At 42.8% G+C, this 22,069-nt stretch overlaps 1 protein-coding gene across 3 annotated transcripts in view; it reads right to left on the reverse strand.

Moving 5' to 3' along the window:
* The window catches only part of CERK (ceramide kinase), a 214,402-nt gene that overhangs the window by 41,981 nt on the left and 150,352 nt on the right, over window positions 1-22,069 (reverse strand). For all 3 annotated transcript variants that reach the window (XM_086967292.1, XM_086967289.1, XM_086967293.1), the window contains 3 exons: window positions 20,668-20,820; window positions 11,891-11,996; window positions 11,071-11,147 (listed from right to left, as the gene is read on the reverse strand). In XM_086967292.1, coding sequence (XP_086823418.1) covers window positions 11,071-11,147; window positions 11,891-11,996; window positions 20,668-20,820 — 336 coding nt within the window. The remainder of the gene's footprint in view (window positions 1-11,070; window positions 11,148-11,890; window positions 11,997-20,667; window positions 20,821-22,069) is intronic.

Genomic DNA, 22,069 nt, shown 5'->3' on the forward strand with positions numbered 1-22,069 from the left:
TACTGTGTAAATAGGAGAGCTTTAGAGCAACTGCTATATTTATTCTGCAAGTGGGAGCAGAAACAGCAAGATGCTCATCTGGGATATTAACAGACTGGCTAGTAAAAATTCAACTCACTAACAGCACTAAGATCCTAAGCCTAATAGAATATAAAAGCTTTGTCCTTGATGTTAGCCACCACAAGCAAGGAATGTATTTCCAGTGAACTGGTTAAAGGAATTTCACAAAGTACACATAAGTGGTGTGAAATATCTGTTTTTAATGGAAAGGTCTCCATGAACATGAATGGCAAGCAGTACTTCCGAGAAGTACCATTGGTGAACACCTGTCGAGGGGACAGTTAATTCAATCAATGCCACATCATATTTTGCAACTAATCTGAATTAGGGCAAATTGCGCCAGCGCCTACGCTGCTATAAAATGTCATAGAAGATAGAGGTTTTCCTTTCACAACACCATATTGTTTCAGTTGATTAAATTGTGTGTACATTCCTCACAGCCAACATATGGATTAGCAACATTTCTCCTCCAACATGGGCACCACTCAGACTCATCTTCCTACTCTCTCCACTGACTAGCCACTTTTTTTTTTATCACACTTCCTCGCTCAAACAGGCAATTGTTATACGAGTCAACTACTTAGCCTATCGAGCTGAGCTCAAATATTGACCATTCAAGTCACAAATCTAGAAAACCAAATACGATATTCTGGAACACTATTTATCGTTTTATTCATTTGGAAGCTCCTTTTGTAAGTGACGTTCATAAACAGCATGGTTCTTGACTCGTTCAGACAAAATATTCAACAACGGTTATTATTATTTATTATTATTATTATTAAGGGTAGCTTATAAAGCGCATGGTTACGCCAAAGCGTACCCCCCGGTAATATCGTGGGTGCACGGATACACACACCAGTGCCCAAAAGTAGTTGAGATGAGTGACAACATTGTGAAAATACAAAAACGAATAGTCCAATGATATATATTATGCAACTTTAGGTAGGATACCAAAGAATAGCTGATGCTGAAGATTTTCCATATTAAAAAAAATTAGCTACTAGTCGCATGTTGAATAAACAGAAAGGCCCACGATACTGTGACGTCTTTACTGCTTGAATTTTTCATCACTGAATTAATGAATGGTTGTATGTTATTACAACGAATTCCGTTGCAACGCATGCCTTTACCACGCATGCGTTACAACGGCATACTATTTCGACGTAGAACCTTTTCCTCTCTTTGTTCGTGGTGACGTCGTACGTCGTTAAGAGGAAGCGGAAGTTTCTTTCCGTTTCCTCTTAAACGACGCTGAGTGACTGTAGGTGAGTTTCTTTTTTTGGGGGGGAGACCCCCCCAAGCCCCCTTTTTAATGTTAGCCTTTACTACACATGCCTTTACTACGTCCCTCGTAGTAAAGGTATGCGTGGTAAAGGCTTTCGTGGTAACCACGCATGCGTTGTAATGCATGCGTGGTTAAGGTTTTCGTGGAAACGGCTTCGTTGTAGAGGCTGTTTCCCTTAATGAATAGGCTTCAGATACAAGTCTTCAATTTTGAATGAAGAAATATTTAATAAATAGATAGAAGTAAACAGTAATAAGTTTACCACTGGCCAGACAAATGAATATAGAAAAAATGTAGAGCAGTCCAAGGGTTAAATATGAAATTTTGAACAGTTTTTTACATACTCACAACCTTCAAGTCTAGTAAAAAAAAAAAGGAAAACGTTAATTGATGGTTGATGCAAGCTTTGGAAAAAAATAAGTATTGTAAACAAAAGAAGCAGTAAAAAATATTCCGATTAATACCCTGGTTACTAGCTTGTAGTTCATAGTACCATTTCCAACTGAAAACAGTGGAGTTAAATCGAGGTTTGACGAACTCTCAAACTTTCTAAAACTTGAAACCAATATCTCTGAGGCATCTCTCATTATTTGTAGGTTCCCAACAACTCTACTTGAGCTCCAGCTCATTAGAATGTTAACATTGACACACTCTTTGAAGTTTGTGATGGGAAGGGTGACTCAATCCATCAATTTGCAGATGATAATCAAATCAACAAAAAATACCCATCACTGCTTGACGTCCTCACTCTCCGATCTCTACTAACATTTAGGCGTGAAGCCCAGGAGTTCATTTTATTCTCACCAAAACAAAAAAACCTTCAACGCAGAGCAGGTAAGACTAAATTTTGCAGACTTTCATGCTTAAATTTCACACTTGTAACTTCACTAGGGGATAACATTGGACTATCCTTATCCATGATCTCACGTATAATTAAAATCAACAAAATGGCAAACTTTCATTTAAGAACTTGAAGAAAATTAATCAATTTTTATTGCATTCTCTGCTAAAAAAAAAAGAGTAGCCACATCGTAATCCAGTCAAATCTGTCCTTTGCTAATGCTGTTCTAATGGGCAAGTCCCATTCCTCCCTCTTGCCACTCAAAGCATCTTAAGCACAAAAGCCAGATTCTTGTCTTCTTTGAGGGAATTCGATCACATCACTCCAGTCCTCAATGACTTACACAGGCTCCCAAATGAGGAGAGATTAACATTGAGATGCCTGGCTTACAAAGCAGTACCCTCCTTCTCTCTACTTTATTTCGCTAAGATCCTTAATTTATCAAACAGCATTAGATGGCTCAGAAGCAGAAACAGCCTCCTACTGGAAACTCCACGCTTAAAAACTTATAATGATGTAAATATGCAATTTAAATTTGTAGAGCACACTAAACCATATGCATAATAGCGCTATATCCGGCAGGAGCATACGGGGGTTACCAACAAAGACAATTATAATTGTGAGAAAAGCCAAGTCTTCACATTCCTGCAAATTACAGAGTAAGAAGTAATGCTAGTGCTGTGTACAGGTAGAGTGTTCCATAACCTAGCAGCTGCTACAGAGAATGCACGCTCACCCCATCTCACCCTCCAAAAATGGGGAAAAGTCACTCTCCTTTGACCAGCCGATTTCAACTGGCTGCTGGGAAGATACCAGTTGAAAACGGTTCTTAGATAGCAAGAGCCCTGCTGGTTGAGGGCCTTAAAAAGCAGACTCAGGGCTTTGAACATCAGCCTCTTCCTTATTGGAAGCCAGTGAAGTGTCCTCGATCCCTCCCTCATCAATAGATGTTTAGGAACAACCAAAACCAGCAGAACAGCAGCATTCTGGATAACCTGAAGTTTATTAAAAGAAAACTGGTTGGTGTGCAAATACAGAGCGTTACAGTAGTCAAGGAAAGAAGTTATTAAGGCAATAACCACTGCCAAGAACTCACTGCCCTATTAACCAGGCGGTCAAATGTCAGTGTGTTAGCAGAGATCACCCCCAGGTTTTTAGCAGAGGTTCTCAGAACAGGTGGTTAGCCACAAGTCTCCGGCCACCTGTGGTCCGACCAAACCGAATTCTCTGCTCCGAAGACCACTATCTCTGTCTTATCAGCATTCATTTTGAGCCAGTTCTCTCGCATCCAGGTGCCAAAACCTAGCCCCATGCACAGCTTAAAAGTGTTGGCTACTCCTGCCCAATCACCTGATACTGAAACAATGTTTTGTGTATCATCCACATGGGACAGTACTTGAAAGCTCCAGGAGCGTACCTGTTTAGCACGAGGGGTCACGTAGAGGTTGAACAATGTGGGACTGAGGGGGACCCTTGGGACACACCACAAGGAAGTTGGAAAGGTTTAGCTCTGAGGTCTCCCAAGCTCACTTTTTGGGTCTTATTTGCCATAAAGGATTCTAGTAGGTCAAGGTTGAGGGCAGAGCCCCTTAGCCTACCCTGGCGCAAACCCACCCAAGCGCAGCACTAATCCTACTCAGCAGCATCTACTCTTCTATACGACTGTCTGCCTGTCAACCTCTGGACTAAATGAATCTTGCTGCCATTCCTCCATCATATAAACTCACACCTCAAAAGGACTAGTTGCCGCTTGACTACTTGTGCCCAACTGCCTTCCTCTCTATTTGTGTCCACACTTTCCCCCCACCATTGTCCTCTGTGCTGTGTCCTTTGTTCTCCTCCTTGTTCGCAATTAGGTGCTCTAGCTTTTTACCTCTCTCTACCACTGTTTCTGTTATATTGTAAACAGCCCCTGCTCATTGTAGTACCTGACCATTATAGAAATCTGTTAAATACATAAATAAATACACAGCTATTGGGAAGCTAGATTTAGGCGTGAGCTATCTCAATTGAGGTGAGCAGCGGACCACGCGCTTCCAGGGACAAACCTAAAGGGATTTTCTCTCTCTGCAGCAAGGACATAATTAACACACGAGGGTAATCACCCAACCGTTGCTTTGGACTGCCTTTCTCCCCCCGGACTTGCAGCACTCTTCCTGGACTTTCAGACTTGGACCTCTGTGTTCCCCGCCATTTTCTCTCTATGACTCACTTCTTCTTCTACCTTTCTACTCCGCCTTTTTAGCGATCTCTCACCTCCCCCTCTCTGTCCTAGTGACCTCTCTATTGTCTCTCCTGATGCCTACTTGTGACTTTCTGCTTCCCTCTCTGGTTTGTCTCACTTTCCTGCCCTTCTCTGTCCCTCCCTTGGTGATGTGACTTTAAAACCAGTCTTATCCACTCCCTATGTACATAGAGATAACTCTAATCACTAGTATATACAGTTGATGTGACTTTTAGAGTATATCCATGTGTATCCGTCATGACTTCAAACAAATTAGTTGTAAAGGGGCAGCTGAAATTCCAGGAGCCTAGTCCCGACAGCTCGACGACTTCGGAGGGCTGGATGTGGTCCCCCGCTACACGGCGGAGGAGGGCACTGGACATCGAATGCTGTCTTATGTAAAGCGCTTTGATAACCTAATCGGTTCAAGATCCTGAAATGTGCAACGTAACTGATTCTATGTAAACTGCTGTGATAACATGTAACGGAACTGGTGTTATGTAAAGCGCTCTGATAACCTAATCGGTTCAAGTTCGCGCTATAGAAAACTCTAAAAATAAATAAATAAATAAATACATTTATAATCGTATGTAATATTATACAAATAAATTCAAGATGGTTCAAATTAAAAGACAGGACCCATCAAATTTCTCAGATCCTGTTGAGAGATTCTATAGATCCCAGAAACCATTAAAGGGCAATTCCACACAAGGTTGCCAAGAATCATAAAGAAGAGCTGGAATCTCAGTTTGGTCTACCTCGCTCAGGTTTCATCTTTCAATTTGCTCTGCAAATACATTTTGAGTCACATTCGATGAATTTGAGGAGTAGCTTCCAAATAGACGATACCTTTTCATTCCCTCATTCTACAATACATAGACTCTACTTACCCCCAGTGCTTAGAGATAAGGGACAGGTGATACACAGCTCACCATAATACAAGTAGATAAAAAATTGTATCAATTGCTGGAAACTGGAGGATTCCCTAATGCAAGTTTTATGCTGTGGAGAGGTGTTACCTTTGTACCATCTGCTATGCTGCTTATATTATTTCCTTGGTCATCAAGAAGTGTCTAGCTAGATAGCTTGGTTCAACCAGAATTTTCTTTTTAAAGATACAACAAACACACATTTGTTCAGCAGTACAATTCATAAGACTTCAGCTAGTACTTTTAATAGACAATTATCCATTATTTTGTTTTTAAGCATTACTCGTCATATTCAAGGCTTTTTTAATCCCACTTATGTCTTGTCTCCAAATTCATTATCAGAATTGAGATTTAAATTTCATATTAATTCAATACAACTTCAATAGTGAACTTGTATATAGGGAGAGAAGATTAGAAGAACAAGTTACTTACCTTCGGTAATACCTTATCTAGCAGAGACAATATCTAGCCGCAGATTCCTTACCTTTGAATTTCCTGTGGCGTCAGACTGGATCCGGAAGTTTTTTGTGAGCAGTACCCCTGCATGCCAGTAGGTGGCGTCGATCGGCTCAGCACACTGCCGGAAGTGATGTACGCATCACCTAAGTAGGTGCCCCCTGAGGTCAGTTTCTTCTCATGACTTTCCACGCTAGAAGCGCAGAACCATGTAGAGGACAGGCACTGGTTTTCCAACCTAGGGACCTAAAATGGATCATCCCTAACCCTAGAAATCTGTCCGCAAAGCAGGGTGGATCGGTAAGCAATCTGTGGCTAAATATTTCATCTACCAGATAAGGAGTTACTGAAGGTAAGTAACTTATGCATCTTATAGAGACTTCTAGCCGCAGATTTCTTACCTCTGAATAGATACGCAAGCAATACCATACCCAGTGGTGGGTCTGTGAACAAATTTACACTAGGATGTCCTGCAGGACCAAATGGGCGAAATGTCCACCCCTGCAGACCTGACTGCCCAGGCAGTAATGCTTGGTAAACATGCTGAGAAGCCTACGTTGCTGCCTGGCAGATGACAAGGACTGCGACTCAACGCAGTGGTCACATCTTTAGCTCTGGTGGAATGAGCTTGCAAGCGTTCAGGAGGCTGGTTCGTTGCCAGTGTTTCAGATCTTGATGCAGAGAATGATCCACTGTGGGATGGTCCGTTACCGTACTATCTGATCTTTCTTCGCCCCATCATACCCTACAAAGAGTTGGTTGTCTACCCGGAACTCTTCTGTGCAGTCAAGTGAGAACGACAATGCCCGTTTTGGGTCCAGACGGTGGAGTTCCTCTTCTCCTTAGAGAGATGTGGAGGAGCGTGGAAGGTGGGCAAGGTGACAGATTGGCCCACATGAAATGGTGTTACCTCTTTCAGCAGGAAAGAGGCCCTAGTGCATAGCACCAGTTTGTCAAGATAAACTGATGAGAATGGAAGCTAGCAAGATAAAGCCTGCAGTGGAAGCTAGCAAGATAAAGCCTGCAGCTAACTCACCTTCTCTGCAGATGTAATTGTAATGGCCATGAGGAAGGATGTTTTAATCATGAGCAGCCGAAAGGGACAGTTGGGAAGAGGCTCAAAATGAGAGCACATCAAGAATGTGAGGACCAAATTAAGGTCCCACTGAGGCATAATACGAAGGGAAGGCGAAACATTATGTAAAAGGGCCTTCAAAACTCGATTTACAATAGGGGACTTAAATAAAGTAGTTCAGGCACTCGCTAGGAGACAGACAGAACAGAAAGATATCTCTTCAAAGTCCCCAAAGCAGAGCCCTGCTGGGCAAGGGTAATGATAAAAAGCTAAATATCACAAAGTGAGGCAGAAAGAGGGCCAATAGTCTTTTATGTACTATATGATATAAATCTCTTCCAACGGCAGGCATGTACCATCTTGGTGGCGGTACGCTTGGCTGCTAGGATAATATTGCAGACTTCGGGAGGAAGGTCAAAAGCTACCAACTGCAGCCACTCAATGTCAATGCAAGAAGGCAGATAATTGACATACTCAGGTGGAGGACTCTCCCCTACTGCTGCAACAGAAGATCCTCCTGAGATGGCAGCCTGATTGAAGGATCGACACTCATGTTCAAACTCTCCGTGCCCATTCCGGATTCACAAGGATGACTTTAGGCCTGGTCAGCCCTGATCTTCTTGAGAACTCCCAGCAGGAGCAGTATGGGTAGAAAGACCTGAGCTCCACTCGAGATGTTTCTCCGAGCGAGAGACACCTTGGAAACTTTAGTGCGTAAAACTGCTGACATTGTGCGTTCTCTGCACAGGCGAACAGATCTAACCAAGGCTCTCTCGACTGCTGAAAAAGACCATGCGCCATCTCTGGGTGCAGATGCCATTCGTGATCCCCTAGGTATCGATGGCTGATATTGTCCACTCTTGCGTTTAGGGCACCTGCCATGTGCAGCACGAACAGAGATATGTCCTCCTGTTCTAACCATGTCCAGAGACACAAGGCTCTTGACAGAGGGTCCACAACCTCACCCCACCCTGCTTGTTGTAGTACCACATGACGGTGGTGCTGTCTGTAAATACTTCTACTAGCCTTCCCTTAATGGAGGATATAAAGGCTTTCAATGCCAGTCGGATCACTCGGAGTTCCAGCATGTGGCATCTGGATTCCGCTGGAGACCAGAGTCCTCTGATCTCCATCGTTCCCAGGAGGCCGCCCCATCCCAGGTGTGACACATCAGTCAGTACTGTGAGATCTTAATGGGGAAGGGGTGTGCTTCTGACCCAATCATGGTTCTTTGGTCACCACTGCAGGTCCTTTGGAGTTCTCTCTGAGATCTGGACCATGTCGAAGAGATTCCCTTGTGAATGTAGTGGATCCAGCGAAGCCCGGCTTTGCTAGGGCCCTAGCAACGCCGGGAAAGCGATTCATTTGCGGTGCCCATTCTTTGAGGAAAGATTGACCCTCCGTATTCTGCGGCCCACGCCTGAATTACAGTGCTTAATACCGCGGACCACGCCGCACCGGGATTCGTCCCGTTTTCTTGCCGCGTACCTTCACCACGCTTCGCTGGATCCACTACACACCAAAGACCATTAGAGTCCCGCGTGGCTCTACTGCCTTCAACATTGGAGGAATCCTGCATCTTCTCCAGTAAAAGAGGAATACTCCTACGTACGGGCCTCCCCCACATGACCTACCAAACGCGATATATGCACTGCCCTCAACCCACCCTGTCCGGAAGATGATCCTAATTTCTACGGATCGAAACGCTGTCGACTTATCAGCAAGACTTTAGGCGCCCCTTACATAGTGGTTTTCGGAAAGATTGACAAAAGGAAATTGACTAATTCAAATTATTTCGAAACCACTCTGTTTTTATTCACTGTATATATTTATGCACAAACACCTTGCGCCGCTCACGCTGATCACTGTCACATGTGTCGCCGTAGTGTTACTCACCTCTTCACTCGTGCACCTTGTACAACTTTGGGTTGTTCTGTTTGAATTGTAAATTGCAGTGCTGATATTAACTGTGATTGTACCTGCTCGATCCTTTGAGATAAATTTGAAGTAAATGATGCCTTGAGCACATATGACAAATATATAGAGTCTCCTTGTTTCTCACTTGATAATGCTGCATGCATATCTTTATTAATTGTCTACAAATTATACCAGTTGAGATATTGTTTTTTATATATACAGTTCTCTACCCCAATCCCAACGAGGTTGATGGGTTATCACTCCTGTGTTTTATACAACATGGTCTCTGAAGAGACGGATGCCATTGAAGGGCATGTCCATGAGGGAAGCCTGGACATCCCCCGAAAAGCCAGAAGTTTTTTGCCAGAAGTATTGTCTGAGGACACCGTCGACAAAACCAACAAGTTGGTATTCTCCAAGCCACAACAAATAGTGAACTTTGCTACATCTGTCCCGTCTGTAACTGCTTGGGAGAGAATGGCCCTGTCCTCCTTCGGGATCTGTGGCAGCACCATCTCACACAGCATGTGGGAGTAGCAGTCCATTAAGCATTCAGTGTTCACTGAATGTAAGGCTGTTGGAAGAAACTGTCCAGCCTCTTGAATTCCCTACCCAGGGGAGCGGCAGGAAATGCACCATAGGGAGTGGAGGCTTGGACCACCAAGCTCCCTGGGGTAGGGTTTTGAGTGAGGAAATTTGGGTCCCCTGGAGCGAGCTGTGGGCTTTCATCCTATTCACACATGCCCCTGTGCTGGATTTGGACCAGGTCAATAGAAGGACGTTGGTGAGGGCTTCATTGAACGGGAGTAGGGGTTCAGAGGAGGAGACTCCCAATTGCAGCACCCCCATCAAGAGGTTTTTCTTGACGGCCACTGATGGCAACTGAAGGTCAAAGACCTCAGCCACACTCCACACCCCATTGCGTATGTACCTACCTCGTCTGTAGCCATGGTAGGGAAAGAAAGCATGCCCGTATTTCAAGACGTATTCAGTCCTCTGGCATCGCCCTGTTCCTCACACCAGTCCATATCTTGATCATAAGGCTGGTGTTATACACGGGTCTAGCAACTTCCCCCACTTCTACCCGAGGCTTGACCCTTCGGACTAGGGCTCAGGCTCTGATCACGGAGGTCCAGTCAGTGCCACAATCGGCATCAGTCGAAGCGGCTCCATGTCAGATCTGGGAAACACAATGGGGCTAGCGTTGGGTGAGCGCAAGTAGCTTCAGCATCGGGGTCAGTGCCGGGAATGTCAGAGTGGCATGACCGGCACAAGTCCAGATCCATGGAGGCCCATTGTAGCCGCCGGCGTGGAACCAGATGGGGCCCCCCTCTAAACCTGTGGGCCCGACTGCCCAAAAATTAGATGCATGGCCTCATAAAACTCTTTAATTTGAGCGGGGGTTGCTGCGGATCCCTGGAAAACTGGGATGGTGCGGAGTAGGCCTAGGCGCAGGTTCCATGGAACAATGCCTTGAGCGCCAATATTTACTTGTTGGGTTGGCCAACGAATGAGGAGGTGTCGAAGGACGCATCGACTTCTTGTGTTTTTTGTGCCTCTTACCTGAATGCCCTGACGGTTTTGAGTGGGACGAAGAGGACTTCGGACTATTGAAATGGTCGTGAGACCTTCCTTTTGAGTGGGACCGTGACTTGTGTGGAGTCGCATGCCAGGCCACAAGCAGCTTGAGAGACCGTTCGCGTAAAGCCTTTGGCGCCATGGCCATTACAGTTGGAGCATGACTTGGAGGCATGGTCCTGCTCCAGACACCAGGAACACACGAAGTTCGGGTTCATCAACGATATGGCACGGTGACAGGTGCCACAGGGTCTGAATCCCGACTTCTTCAACGACATCCTCGACACACCAGGAGGAAAAAAAGCTCAAAAACGTTTGACAAAATGTTGCAAAAATCCTTTCACAAACTGACAGACAGATAGCTCTTCTTTTGAATCAAAGATGGCTGGCGCAGAAAGAAAAGAACTGACGTCAGCTTACTGAGGTGGTGACTATATAGGTGATGTGGACATCCCTTCCGGCACAGACGCTACCACGTGGAGCTGATCAATGCCACTTACCAGCCCACAGGAATACTGGTCAGAAAAAAATCTTCCAGGTCCAGTCTGTCGCCTAGAGAAATTCAAAGGTAAGGAGTCTAAGACTAGAAGTCTCTATCAGATATCTATGATTCCACATTTTAAAAAGGTTTATTCTAGTGAACACAGCAGTCCATTTGCAATATATTTGTTACATATTTTAGTAAAAAAACACTTCTGAACTTACCGTTGTGTTCTAGTCCTACAAACGGTTCATTCTGCTGCATTTCTAGCTGCTGCTTCGTTTGCCTGCAAACTGAGCACCTGTGCGATCAGACAAAACACAGAAATCTTCAAGAGGTCTAATTAAAAAAGTGTAAATGTCGAACAATCAACCTGCTCTGTTTCTACAAAAAAAACAATGTTAATCAAAGCAGCCTACTCAGATTTACCATCTCCTTTTAAAAGTGCTTTGAAAATGTTGACATCTTATCAATCAATCAAACAGCATTTGTAAACTGCAACACTGTCACCCCTAGGGGTATCTGGGCGCACACTTACACATTTACATATTGCAAGTCAATCATCTTCCTATTTGTTGCACGGCGACATACTGGGAAGCCGCCTTAACACACACAACAAAGTGGCTGATGCCACTACCCGCCATGCCTGTTGCCTAAGTGAGGACTACAACCATGATGCTCACCCAGTATAGTTTACCGCCCGATCCCAGTTGGAAACCAAGCTCAGCATCTGGGGACTCCAAATACTTCAGAGACATTCAATTGCCAACATTGTTCCAAATACTGCCTCTGATACTGCATCGTATATGCACACTCACTTACACATTTGCTATTAATTCTTACATCTTATATTATACGCTCACACAATTGCACCTGTCAAGCTCGGAAGTCTTTATTTTTGAGTAAAATTTAGAACAAAATAAGTTTCAAGAAAATATCAAGTGCTGTCTAAAAATTATATCCAATAAATTCCAGTTAGAGAATGATCAGTTTCTTTGCAATGCGACCACCAAAGGGATGAGGGGAGATTTTTGCTGTACTTGCCCAAATCTGCAGAGTTTCTTGTCCCGTGGTGATGCTAGAGTCTGCTTTGCTGGTCGGAAGGACACAGTTCCCTCGTAAGAATGATGAGACAAAAATGTCTTGAAACCTTAAAGAAAATCAATAACCCTTTATTTGTTTTGCCCTTTTATTGCCCCCGTCTGTTTATGTGTCAGTTACTTCCATCACAAATGGAAAAGTGAAAAGTTCCTTTACCCTTCCATCCCTCTGCCTCCAAAAATCAATAACTCATATTTGTTTGACCCTACCTTGCCCCCATCAATCACCACCGTCCATCTTTCATCCAGGAAGAGGAAGAAAATCATTACCTGGCCTTCTAACGTGTCTGTTCAGAAGCAGGGCAATGTGCTACACACACTTTGACAATCCACTGAAGCTGTAAGTGTGACATCCTGTGCCACTAACAATTAATCACAACATTTTTATTGTGTAGCCCGAGACAATTTTTTCTTGTTTCAAAGGTACATAGAAACAATGAACACTGACTGCTTTCAGTACAAATGCACCTTGGATTTTTTATTTGCAATACCGTTTATGCATTTGAATGAGAAACATGCTTGAAGCTGCTGGCAATGTCATATTTAAGTCTAGTGTTAACCATGACCTTTTGATTTTACTACAATTATATGTATAATGCACTGACTTACAGCGGCTGTTCACTTAATCTTCTCAATCTTCTGATCTATTATTGTATAATTCATATTTTTCTTCAGCATCACTCCAGCACACAGTATAGGCAATGAGTCAGCTCACTTAAGCTATTACATGCCTTCATTTTGTAATGTCATTCTGCCCTTTCACAAGGAGCACATTCACACACAAAGTAGTTTGCTTCGTTGCCAGGGATTACTATGTTAATATGAGCTTTTTGAGACAAAAAGTTATTTTTGCTTTTAGCCATTGTTTTTTTTTGATGATTATTAAAGTGATAAAGGGCCAACCCCTTCCCTAACAATGAAGCTTTACAAAAACCATGACAAAATAAAATAAGCACTTACAAAGCCAAAAGGCAGGCAGACAAAGCCAGAGCTATTGGCTGTTCTAATGCTTTTTTTGAATAGCAATCCTTGCCAAATAGGGCTATTTAGGTGATGACTGGCTTATTAAAAATGGTTTTAACTTTTGTTACTTAATTAATTGCACTGGGTTGCTGAGACTTTTTAAAAAAGAGTGCTGCGGCCCACTGCTTTCCGAGTCAAGCGTTGGCATGCCACACGCGTAATCTGGTGAATAATGCATGACAGAGTGCAGCAAGTAAGCACTCAAAACAGAGACTCCAAAAATATTTTATAAGATTCTGAATGCTTCATAGTAGAGGAGTAGTATCTTTTGAGTGTCATCCTGAGCTCCTTAATACAGGTTGTGCATGTTCCAAGTCATGAAGGTTGTTCATTAATTTGGCTGTTTTGTTCTAAATGTGTTCAGAGCACTAAGTGTGTTAAATTGAATGAGGTCCAATAAGTCCATTATGCCTAAAATGGCCATGCATCAAGCAGGAGCTACAAAATGTATCAGCTGAGGTGTGACCAGAGGTTTACATGAGGAGCACACAAGAGAGACTGGGGAAGTCAGTGACGGCCACAAAGATCCTCAAATAGTAAGCATCCTTAAAACAAATAGGGAGGAATCACAGTGGAAGGACCCCCACTTTGTGAAATTAAAGGAATTTACACGAAATTAACTATAGGCAAAACATCACTTGGGCATTAGCTACAATACAAAACATTGCTGAAAGCAAATAAGAGGATAACTACACAGCCAACAGCCAAATTAGGGGGTATCGTAAGGTGTCAAAAGGGGGAAAACCAAGAGATCCATAGAGGGGAACTCTGAGTGCATAACTGAAGGGCAACATGGGAGTTCAAACGAGGAATAAGCAAGAAAATCAAACATGAGCAAGACTGCAGACAAGAGTAAACCGGGAATTCAAGCACAAGGCATCATTATGTTTGAAACAAGTGGCAGCAGGGAATCAACTGAAAGAGAACTCTGGCTGTGTATCAAAGCTGAAGAAAACCCAGGTCACATAAGCCCTATATATTATCAGGACCCTAATAAATAAAGGGGCGAGCCAGGGATGCATACAAGGGGCATCAGAGGGTCACATTAAGCTCAACAGTGAACTGAAATGAAGAGTAGGGAGGAAAGTAAGTCTTGTGGGGATTGACAAAGCTAGGTGGAACAGAGATGGCAGGAGATGGTGAAGTAAGAAATGCTACTATTCGTACCTGAAGGATATTTGGGATGATTCTCTGCTAGTGCAGGCTTTAAAATACATTCATTGAAGACATCACTGAGATTGTACTCCCTTTGTGGAGGGTGGCAAAGTGCTTAAAGGAGGAACCTTGCACTTGCTACTTTCTTTTCAAGTATCCTGCATAATTTGGGCTCCCGGATTTATGGTATTTATTTCTTAAACATTTTCGTCTGTATTCATCCATATTTATTTTTGCTCAGTTTTTCTGTCTTTATCCATTTTTATTTTGTGTTTTCTGTATAAATGAAACTGCAATGTGTATTTTTTCACATTTATTTTACTGATAAATGTATACTCACATTTGAATGTACAAAAGGTTTTAGCAGTATACAGCGCAATAGTGTTATCTGAAAACACTTGCATTGCAGAATAGCATAAATAACTCTAAATCTGCACTTAATTAATCTTAATTAGGAAATCTATTATCTTTTTTATCTCGCCTACCTCTCAATCTGTAGACCTACTGACCAGGCACTCATGACTGACAGTAGAAAAAAACGTAAATAGGGTGCCCTATGCATAATGCAACATTGTTCCAATGACGGATTTATTTTGAGCTTGATTAGAGACATTCCAATCCTGCTTGGAGAGGGACATACCTATCATAAAACAGAGGTATGGTGCCAGCAACAAGGCACTTATGGTTCTGGATGTTTAGTTGCCATTTATTTAGCAACGGTGCCCTCAGAAAAATATTTACTCTGCTGGACATTCTAAACGGAGATGTCAAGTAGTTGCACCATGTTGCTAGTGTTGGTACTGGGCGAAGTGGAGTTTAGGCAGCATTAATATCCACTGTTCTGAGTATTTCCCGTCTGTTTGGGGAATCCGGGTCTGGCCACCTGAATTTGAGAATGATGGTTCTGTAGCAGAGGACAGACTGTGTTTCATTAAGTGTGTGATGGGTTATTCTATGACATACCACCTGTCCATGGATGTACAGAACTAGACAGGCACATAGTGCTCCAAACAGGGAAATGTTTGATCTCTTTGACCTCTAAGGAACACAGAATAAATGTCTAATTACACTTTAAGCCATTTAGTACTTTTATCATCTAATGTTCTTTTCAGGAAGATGCATTTAAAGAAATGCTATTTAAGTGGAGCAGGTAATACATTAATTACAAATATCAACAGAGCAGAACCCCTGTCTGATGTCTCTGCATTTTATCGTACAACATACAAAAGAGTAGTAACAAATGGTGCCTAACCCTCATGGGTTGATGCTCACTGCTCTCACGTCATCACAAAACACCCATGCTATCACTTATCCTCATCATTATTTGCAAACCACTCCAGAAATTGGCCTTAGGATATCCACAGTCCTTGAAGTCTTGGTCCTAGCACTCTTACCCTTGCCTAGCAGATACACATTTTCTGCATGGTTCACATCTCATAATTCTTTGGGTATAGACTTAGGTCTATCTAATGCTCTTACAATGTTTGATTTCACATGTCAACCTAGAGCAATTTAAAATTGGCATTCACCAACTCGAGCAAATACAAACAGTCTTGGTGAAGTGTGAGTTCTGGAGGACAAAACGTGTTGGCTACTTACAGTCTGGAGCTACTAAATGTGAAATTAAAGCTTTAATGGAATTTAGATTGAACATCTTAAATTACTGAACTTCTTTAGTAACATTTTTCAACCATCCAGCCATACTTTTTATATATAGGTGTGCTGAATACAACACAAATAATAACACCAACATTTTTTGCTTAGGACCAGTTACCAGAAATCAACTGCCCTGTCCATGCTATTTATAACACAAAAGATGCTACTCAACCCAAAATGAACTCAGACACTATGGGGAGACCAAAGACCGCAAATTCGGGAAGGCCAAGTGTTTGTGCAGTAATCTCCTATGTAAATTCGAACTATGATACAACCTAACAACTTTGAGGTCCACAATGTAATCCTAGTTTCACAAACCAGTTCATGTCTCATTTATTTGGTACAGTATGTTGCTTGTGAGTGTGTAGCTTCTCCATCAGTTTGATACCTTTAAAAATTTGTTTATAATTATGCAGGAGTCCTATATCCATTTTCTGGCTTTTGAAAGCCTTTTCTGGGATGTGAACCAATGATGATTGTCTATGTTTGATGAGCAAATTAACTGTTCCCATCACACGTCCTGTAATGCCTTTGTATCAGCCATTACACACATGCATAAAAATAAAAAAGCCTTTCTTTTCTCTGGGTCTACAACCATGCAAGAATCCACTTGAAATAAAGGGTGAATGACTGAAGCGTCTTGCAGATCCAGGTAGTTGCTGTTAGGAGCAACACGTTCCAAATACTTTTATGCATGGCCCACACTGCCAAGAATATGCACCAACAAGTTAAAAATATAACCCTGGGCCAAAGTACTGTAAATTATCAAAGGTTTCCAAGTAGACAAATCCTAAAGATAGCTGTTATCATCATTATTAGTAGAGGGCAACCTGAAAAGCTAATTTTGCCACTGACCTCATTTGTGGTATGCTAAGTTATGTGTAATAAGAGGTGACAGAGGAACACTTTCTTGGTCCAAGTCAGATCCAATGTTCCCAGAATAACATCAATGTATTCTTCTGTTCTCTTTGGGAAAAGTGATTAAAGATACTCAATGATACAGATAGAGCAGAAGTGCTACTAATCAGTTTCGAATGTAACCAACCAGCACAACAAAAGGGGAGCGAGGAAGGGGAATATTCTTTGCATCATACCTTAGTTCCTCATTTTTTAGGTCTCGCACTGCGAACCGGATCGCGAAAGCGATCCGTCGCTGCGAGACTTATTGGGATCATTTCATCTTTCAAGGGCTCAAGGGGAACAGACAGCGGACAAGCAATGTGAACGCGCAGCTCCTTGACTGGGATTAGGTCGCGCGCGTCAACTGTGATAGTTTCAGTTTTACACGCGACCCTCTACAGTTTGTGCCTCATGCACTTCTCACATACACACACACAGCCACAGCTTTTCGCACAAGCACGCACACACACACACGAGCACACACACAGAGAGACACACGAGCGCACATGCACGCAGACACACACACACACGCACACATACCGCCCGCCTGCCTGCCGCCACCCCCACCCGCCCAGGGGTGAGATGTCCCCCCCCCCTCTTTCCTCACACTCACCGGAGAGGTCGGCGCGGGCCCCGCCGAGCAGCAGGAGGCAGGCGGTGAGCAGCAGCGCCGGCTCCATGGCGCTCGGTCCGTCAGTCTGTCTGACTGACTGCCGGCGCGTGCCCCCTCTCGGCCTCCTATACAGCTGCGAAAGCTCCTACGCACTGAGTGAGCGCGCGCGTGCCCGCCTGCCGCGGAAAGAGAGACCCAGGTCTAATATCAGCTGCGCCTGCGCCCGACCAAGCCCGAGGACAGCGGGCAGACCAGGGCCATGGAAGTACAAGGTACAAGGGCCCGCCTGCGCTTGTTTGAATCTGGGGTTGGTTGCCATGTTAGTTGTGCGACTGGTTCTGTGAGCTTTTGTTCAGCAATGACGCTCACTCTCTCACCGCTTCTGGCTTTCTGTTTTTTCTGCTTTTTCACTCGTCCGCCTGTCCGTCTTCCTCCAGCCGAGCATCCTTCCGTCCCCGCACCCTCCCGGCCTCGGATTTCATCCCAGAACCGGAGCGTTGGACCCTGGGCCCGCGTATCCGTCCGATTCTTGGGTTACCAGAGCCCAGAAAACATGGTTTTATAGCGCTGTAGGGAGATCGGTGTGCATTATTACTGAATATTTAAATTGTAACTTCATCTAAGAATCGAAAATCTGGACCCCTGGGCCCGTTTGTATCCTTCCGATGCTTGTGTTACCAGAGCGAAGAAACATGTTTTATAGCGCTTTATGAAAGTGGTGTGCTTATATTACTGAATGTTTACTAAATTCACCCCAGCTCTGTATCTATATGTAACGCCCATGTGCACAAGAAGCCAGAACTATGAATGTTTTTCATAGCGCCTTGTGTGTGTGCTTATATTACTGTATTTGTGTCTGTGGGCTGTGTTTTTGTAGCGCCCGAGGGGTGTTGGAGCGCTTCTATTACTACATATTTAAGTTATCATTCATTTCCGAACCGAAGCGCTGGGCCCCCTCCCGGTGTGTATGTTTGAAACTGATATATACAAGAGTCCAAAAACATGTTTTTAATAGCGCCTTAAGGCGGCAGATGTGCTTAGATTATTCATTTGTTGTTTAATATCAGAACTAGTGCGTTGACCCACAGCCCTGTGTGTATGTCTCTGTGCGCCTTGAGTTATCAAGAGCCCCAAAACGTGTAATATTTTAGCGCCTTCTGAAGGTCGGTGTTCTTACATTATTGAATATATAAGTTATAATTACTTCCCAAAACAGAAAGGTTAGATCCCGGCCTTTTGTGTTTGCGTTCTAACCTTCTGTTTACGTTTTTTTTCCTAGTACCGTTCGGCGATTGGTGTAGTTATATTACTGAAAATATATACATAATAATGTCATAGCAGAATTGCAGCGTGAGACCCCAGCTCCGCGTTTATTAGGCACAAAAACTGTATTTAATAGCGCCTGGTCGAGGCTAGCCTGCACGTGTTACAGAATATTTTAATTGTAATTATATTCCAGCCTTTCAGCGCTAGACCCGTCGCCCCGTGTGTATGTCCGAAGATTGTGTTTACTAAAGCCCAAAATATTGGTATAGCGCCTTACAGACGCTGCTGTGCTTATATTATTGAATATGTTTTATAGTTAAATCCCAGAACCGGAGCGTCGCCCCCCCCAACATCCCCGTATGTATGTCCGAGTCTCACAGGAAACATTTTCCTACAGCGCCCGAAGGAGGTTGGTTTTCTAATGCTATTCAATATATACAATTTAATTTCAAACCAGAACTGCAGCTTGGACCTCTGCCCCGTATGTAAGTCCCAGCCTTGTTTTTAAAAGGGACAAAAATATGTTATAATAGCGCCTAGTGGAGGTCGGTTTACTTATATTGTTCAATATTCAAATCTGAACTAAACCCCCTTCCGGCGCGTTAGACCCCAGCCCTTGTTTTAGTCTGTAAACACTATTTACTTTAATGAGTTTCTCCTACTGCAGGCACCACATGCTTTCCTGCAACATTCAGCGGGCCGTGCGCGTTTTCGCTTTCCTAGCAGCCTGGGACAATGGCAGCCGCTTCTTTGAAAAGGTCTCGCATTTACAAGAGTTTGAGCTATTGGCATTGTAACTGACAATGCAATTTATTTATGTGTTAATTAGCAAAACAGATAAATAAAATGCATTGTCATTTACAATGCCAATAGCTTAAACTCTCGCAAATGCGAGACCTGTTGCATTGCAAATGCTTGTTTTATTATGGGTTATATTCTGTAATTAGTTCCCCCCAAAGACGTCAAAGCATCAAGAAGTGGAAGAGCTTCTAATAACACCATGCACATTAGCACATTTATACCACAGATTTAAGGAAGCACTTAGAGGACAGTATTGCAGATACAGCACTCTGCCTTAAATGCCATCATGTATTAATTGGACGGTACAGGATCAAGGTAGGCAAACATCAAAGGTGCAGGCTAACTCTACCCTTCAGCTGTTGGCTGCACAGCTGTGCTCACATCTTCCTGACAGAGCTCACTCTCCACTTGAAACACCTTTTGCCCTTACCCACTAGTTAGCTGGAGAAAAGTAGATCGACACTTGTGCGGCTAGAAGAGGTTGGAGAGTTCTGGTATCAGAGGAAGGCTGTCCATGGTATACTCTCCAAACATGAAATTCATTCATGGAATTCTTAATGCAAAAAGCTAGCATCACATGCGTGAGAGAAGGTAATTAAAGTAAGATCTCAAACCAAAGCAAAAAAGGCCATAACGCCAACCCATCTCCAAGATAATTATGAGTAATCACATATCAAACTCTGGCATTATCCCAGACTTCACCCATAAAACCAGAGGACGAGCAAAAGTTTTGATTTATCCTCACACCGTGTCACATACGGCTGAAATCTAACTTATGTGATAATGCAGGATAAAGTTAGTTTATGTGAAGGGTCCAAGCTTTATGTAACAACTCTACAACAAAAGCACCCAGAAAAACATTTTATTATTAAATCACTGTTATCCACCTATCTTAATTAAGCCGTTTGAAATTCATATATTAAAAATAATAATCACAATTTTAAAGAAGGCTTTATAGCACAGTTTTTACTGTTCCAGGAAGCATTAAATAGCAGCTCTCACTATCACACAATTTAGTAGTATTCAATTTATTGACCCGTAGATACCACCAGATGTCAGCAGTGAACCTTTAACTCAGTGTTCCATCTTGCTGAGATCTCCTTAAAGGACAAAACTCCATACATATTTAGGAAAGCCGCAGTAATCATTGAAAATATCCAATAAAACCTAAACCTACACACTCATACAACAGTAAAGACTTTCTTCACTCTTGAGAATGTCTGTTCCAGCTTCTCAGGCACAGCATCACAAGGGTCTGTTTTTGGTGTTTGCCCTTTACTATGACAGTGGGTTTACGTTTTTAGTACCTGAGATGTCATATCTGGTTGGACCCATCCATCGATTCTTTTCGCTGGTCTTTAACACATCGCCATAGAAGCCATATCCCATCAAAGAGACAGAGTACTTCAAGAAGGTGTTGTTGTGGTGGGCCGAACAAACATCCAAATTCTGTGAGTCACCTTTGGGGGGAGGAAAACATTTCTGTTAATAGGATTCATAGATTTCAAGCTGCATATTGTTACTAGACTGACCAAGCAAATTGACTCAGATTAAAAGGCCCTCAAACTCACAAGTCCGATATCTCCTGATTTGTATGCATTTAAATTGAAATCACATATCTGTCTGGCATTCACACACTGGAACAGGACATCCCGATCCAATGAAGTAATTTCCAAAAGTAATGATATTGATAGTGTTGCGTGACAATCACAAGGCTTTCTCCAGCTGATGTTAAGTGAACCAGAATAGCCTGCTCATCTTCCCCCACCTCTTCATCTTTCTGTTTTCTGGCTTCTTCAGATCTTTTCCACCATTTGAAGTTCACAGATTTTATCCTGGTACATGAGATGGATCAAAGATTTTCTTCTGTGGCTTATCACAAAAGAAGAATGTTAGTTTCTTCTATACGCATTCAAAAGTTCCCTCTTTCACCATTAGCGCCAGACACGCTTTAACTCAGATCCTGTGCAACCCATGCAATGTACTTACCACTAATTTGTTTGGTATTTGATTTTAAAGGATCTCGCTTTGCTTTGACACTGACTTATTGACTGGTATTTTGAGATTTTACTGCAAGGCACAAAGGTATCAAACCACATTGTGGACAATCTATGGCCCACATGCATCATTGTTACATTTTGCGATTTCTTAATTGCGAAAATTAAGGAATCGCAATTAAGAAATCACAAAATGCTATGCATTAAAAAAATCGCAATATTTTTTGCGATTCGGTATTTTTCCTTAATTGCGATTCACAATTTGCGAATCGCAATTAAGGAAAACCCTTCCCATTGATTCCTATGGGCCAAAAGGCATTCACATTTATCGAATTTCAAATTGCGAATCGCAAAATGTGAATGCAATTTCAAGGGTGCAGGGGGGGTCCAAAGAACCCCTCCCTGCACCCCTGAAATGTAACTTTAAATGCAATTTACACACACATGCCCCAAGGGCATGTGTTTGTGTAAATTAAAACTTTCAAAAATGCAATTTGTGCATATTTGAAAGTTTTCGGTAAATTAGCATGATGTTCAACTTCATGCTAATTTACCCCTTCAAAAATTGCGAATTCGCAATTTAAAAATAATGATGCATTGCATTTAAGAAATCTCAAATTGCGATTTCTTAAATGCAATCGCAATTTTAGAAATCGTAACATGGTTGCGATTCCTAAAATTGCGAAATGCATGATGCATTCCAAATTAGTCA

Source organism: Lissotriton vulgaris, chromosome 1_1, assembly GCF_964263255.1.
Source record: "Lissotriton vulgaris chromosome 1_1, aLisVul1.2, whole genome shotgun sequence".
In the NCBI taxonomy this organism is placed as follows: Eukaryota; Metazoa; Chordata; class Amphibia; order Caudata; family Salamandridae; genus Lissotriton; species Lissotriton vulgaris.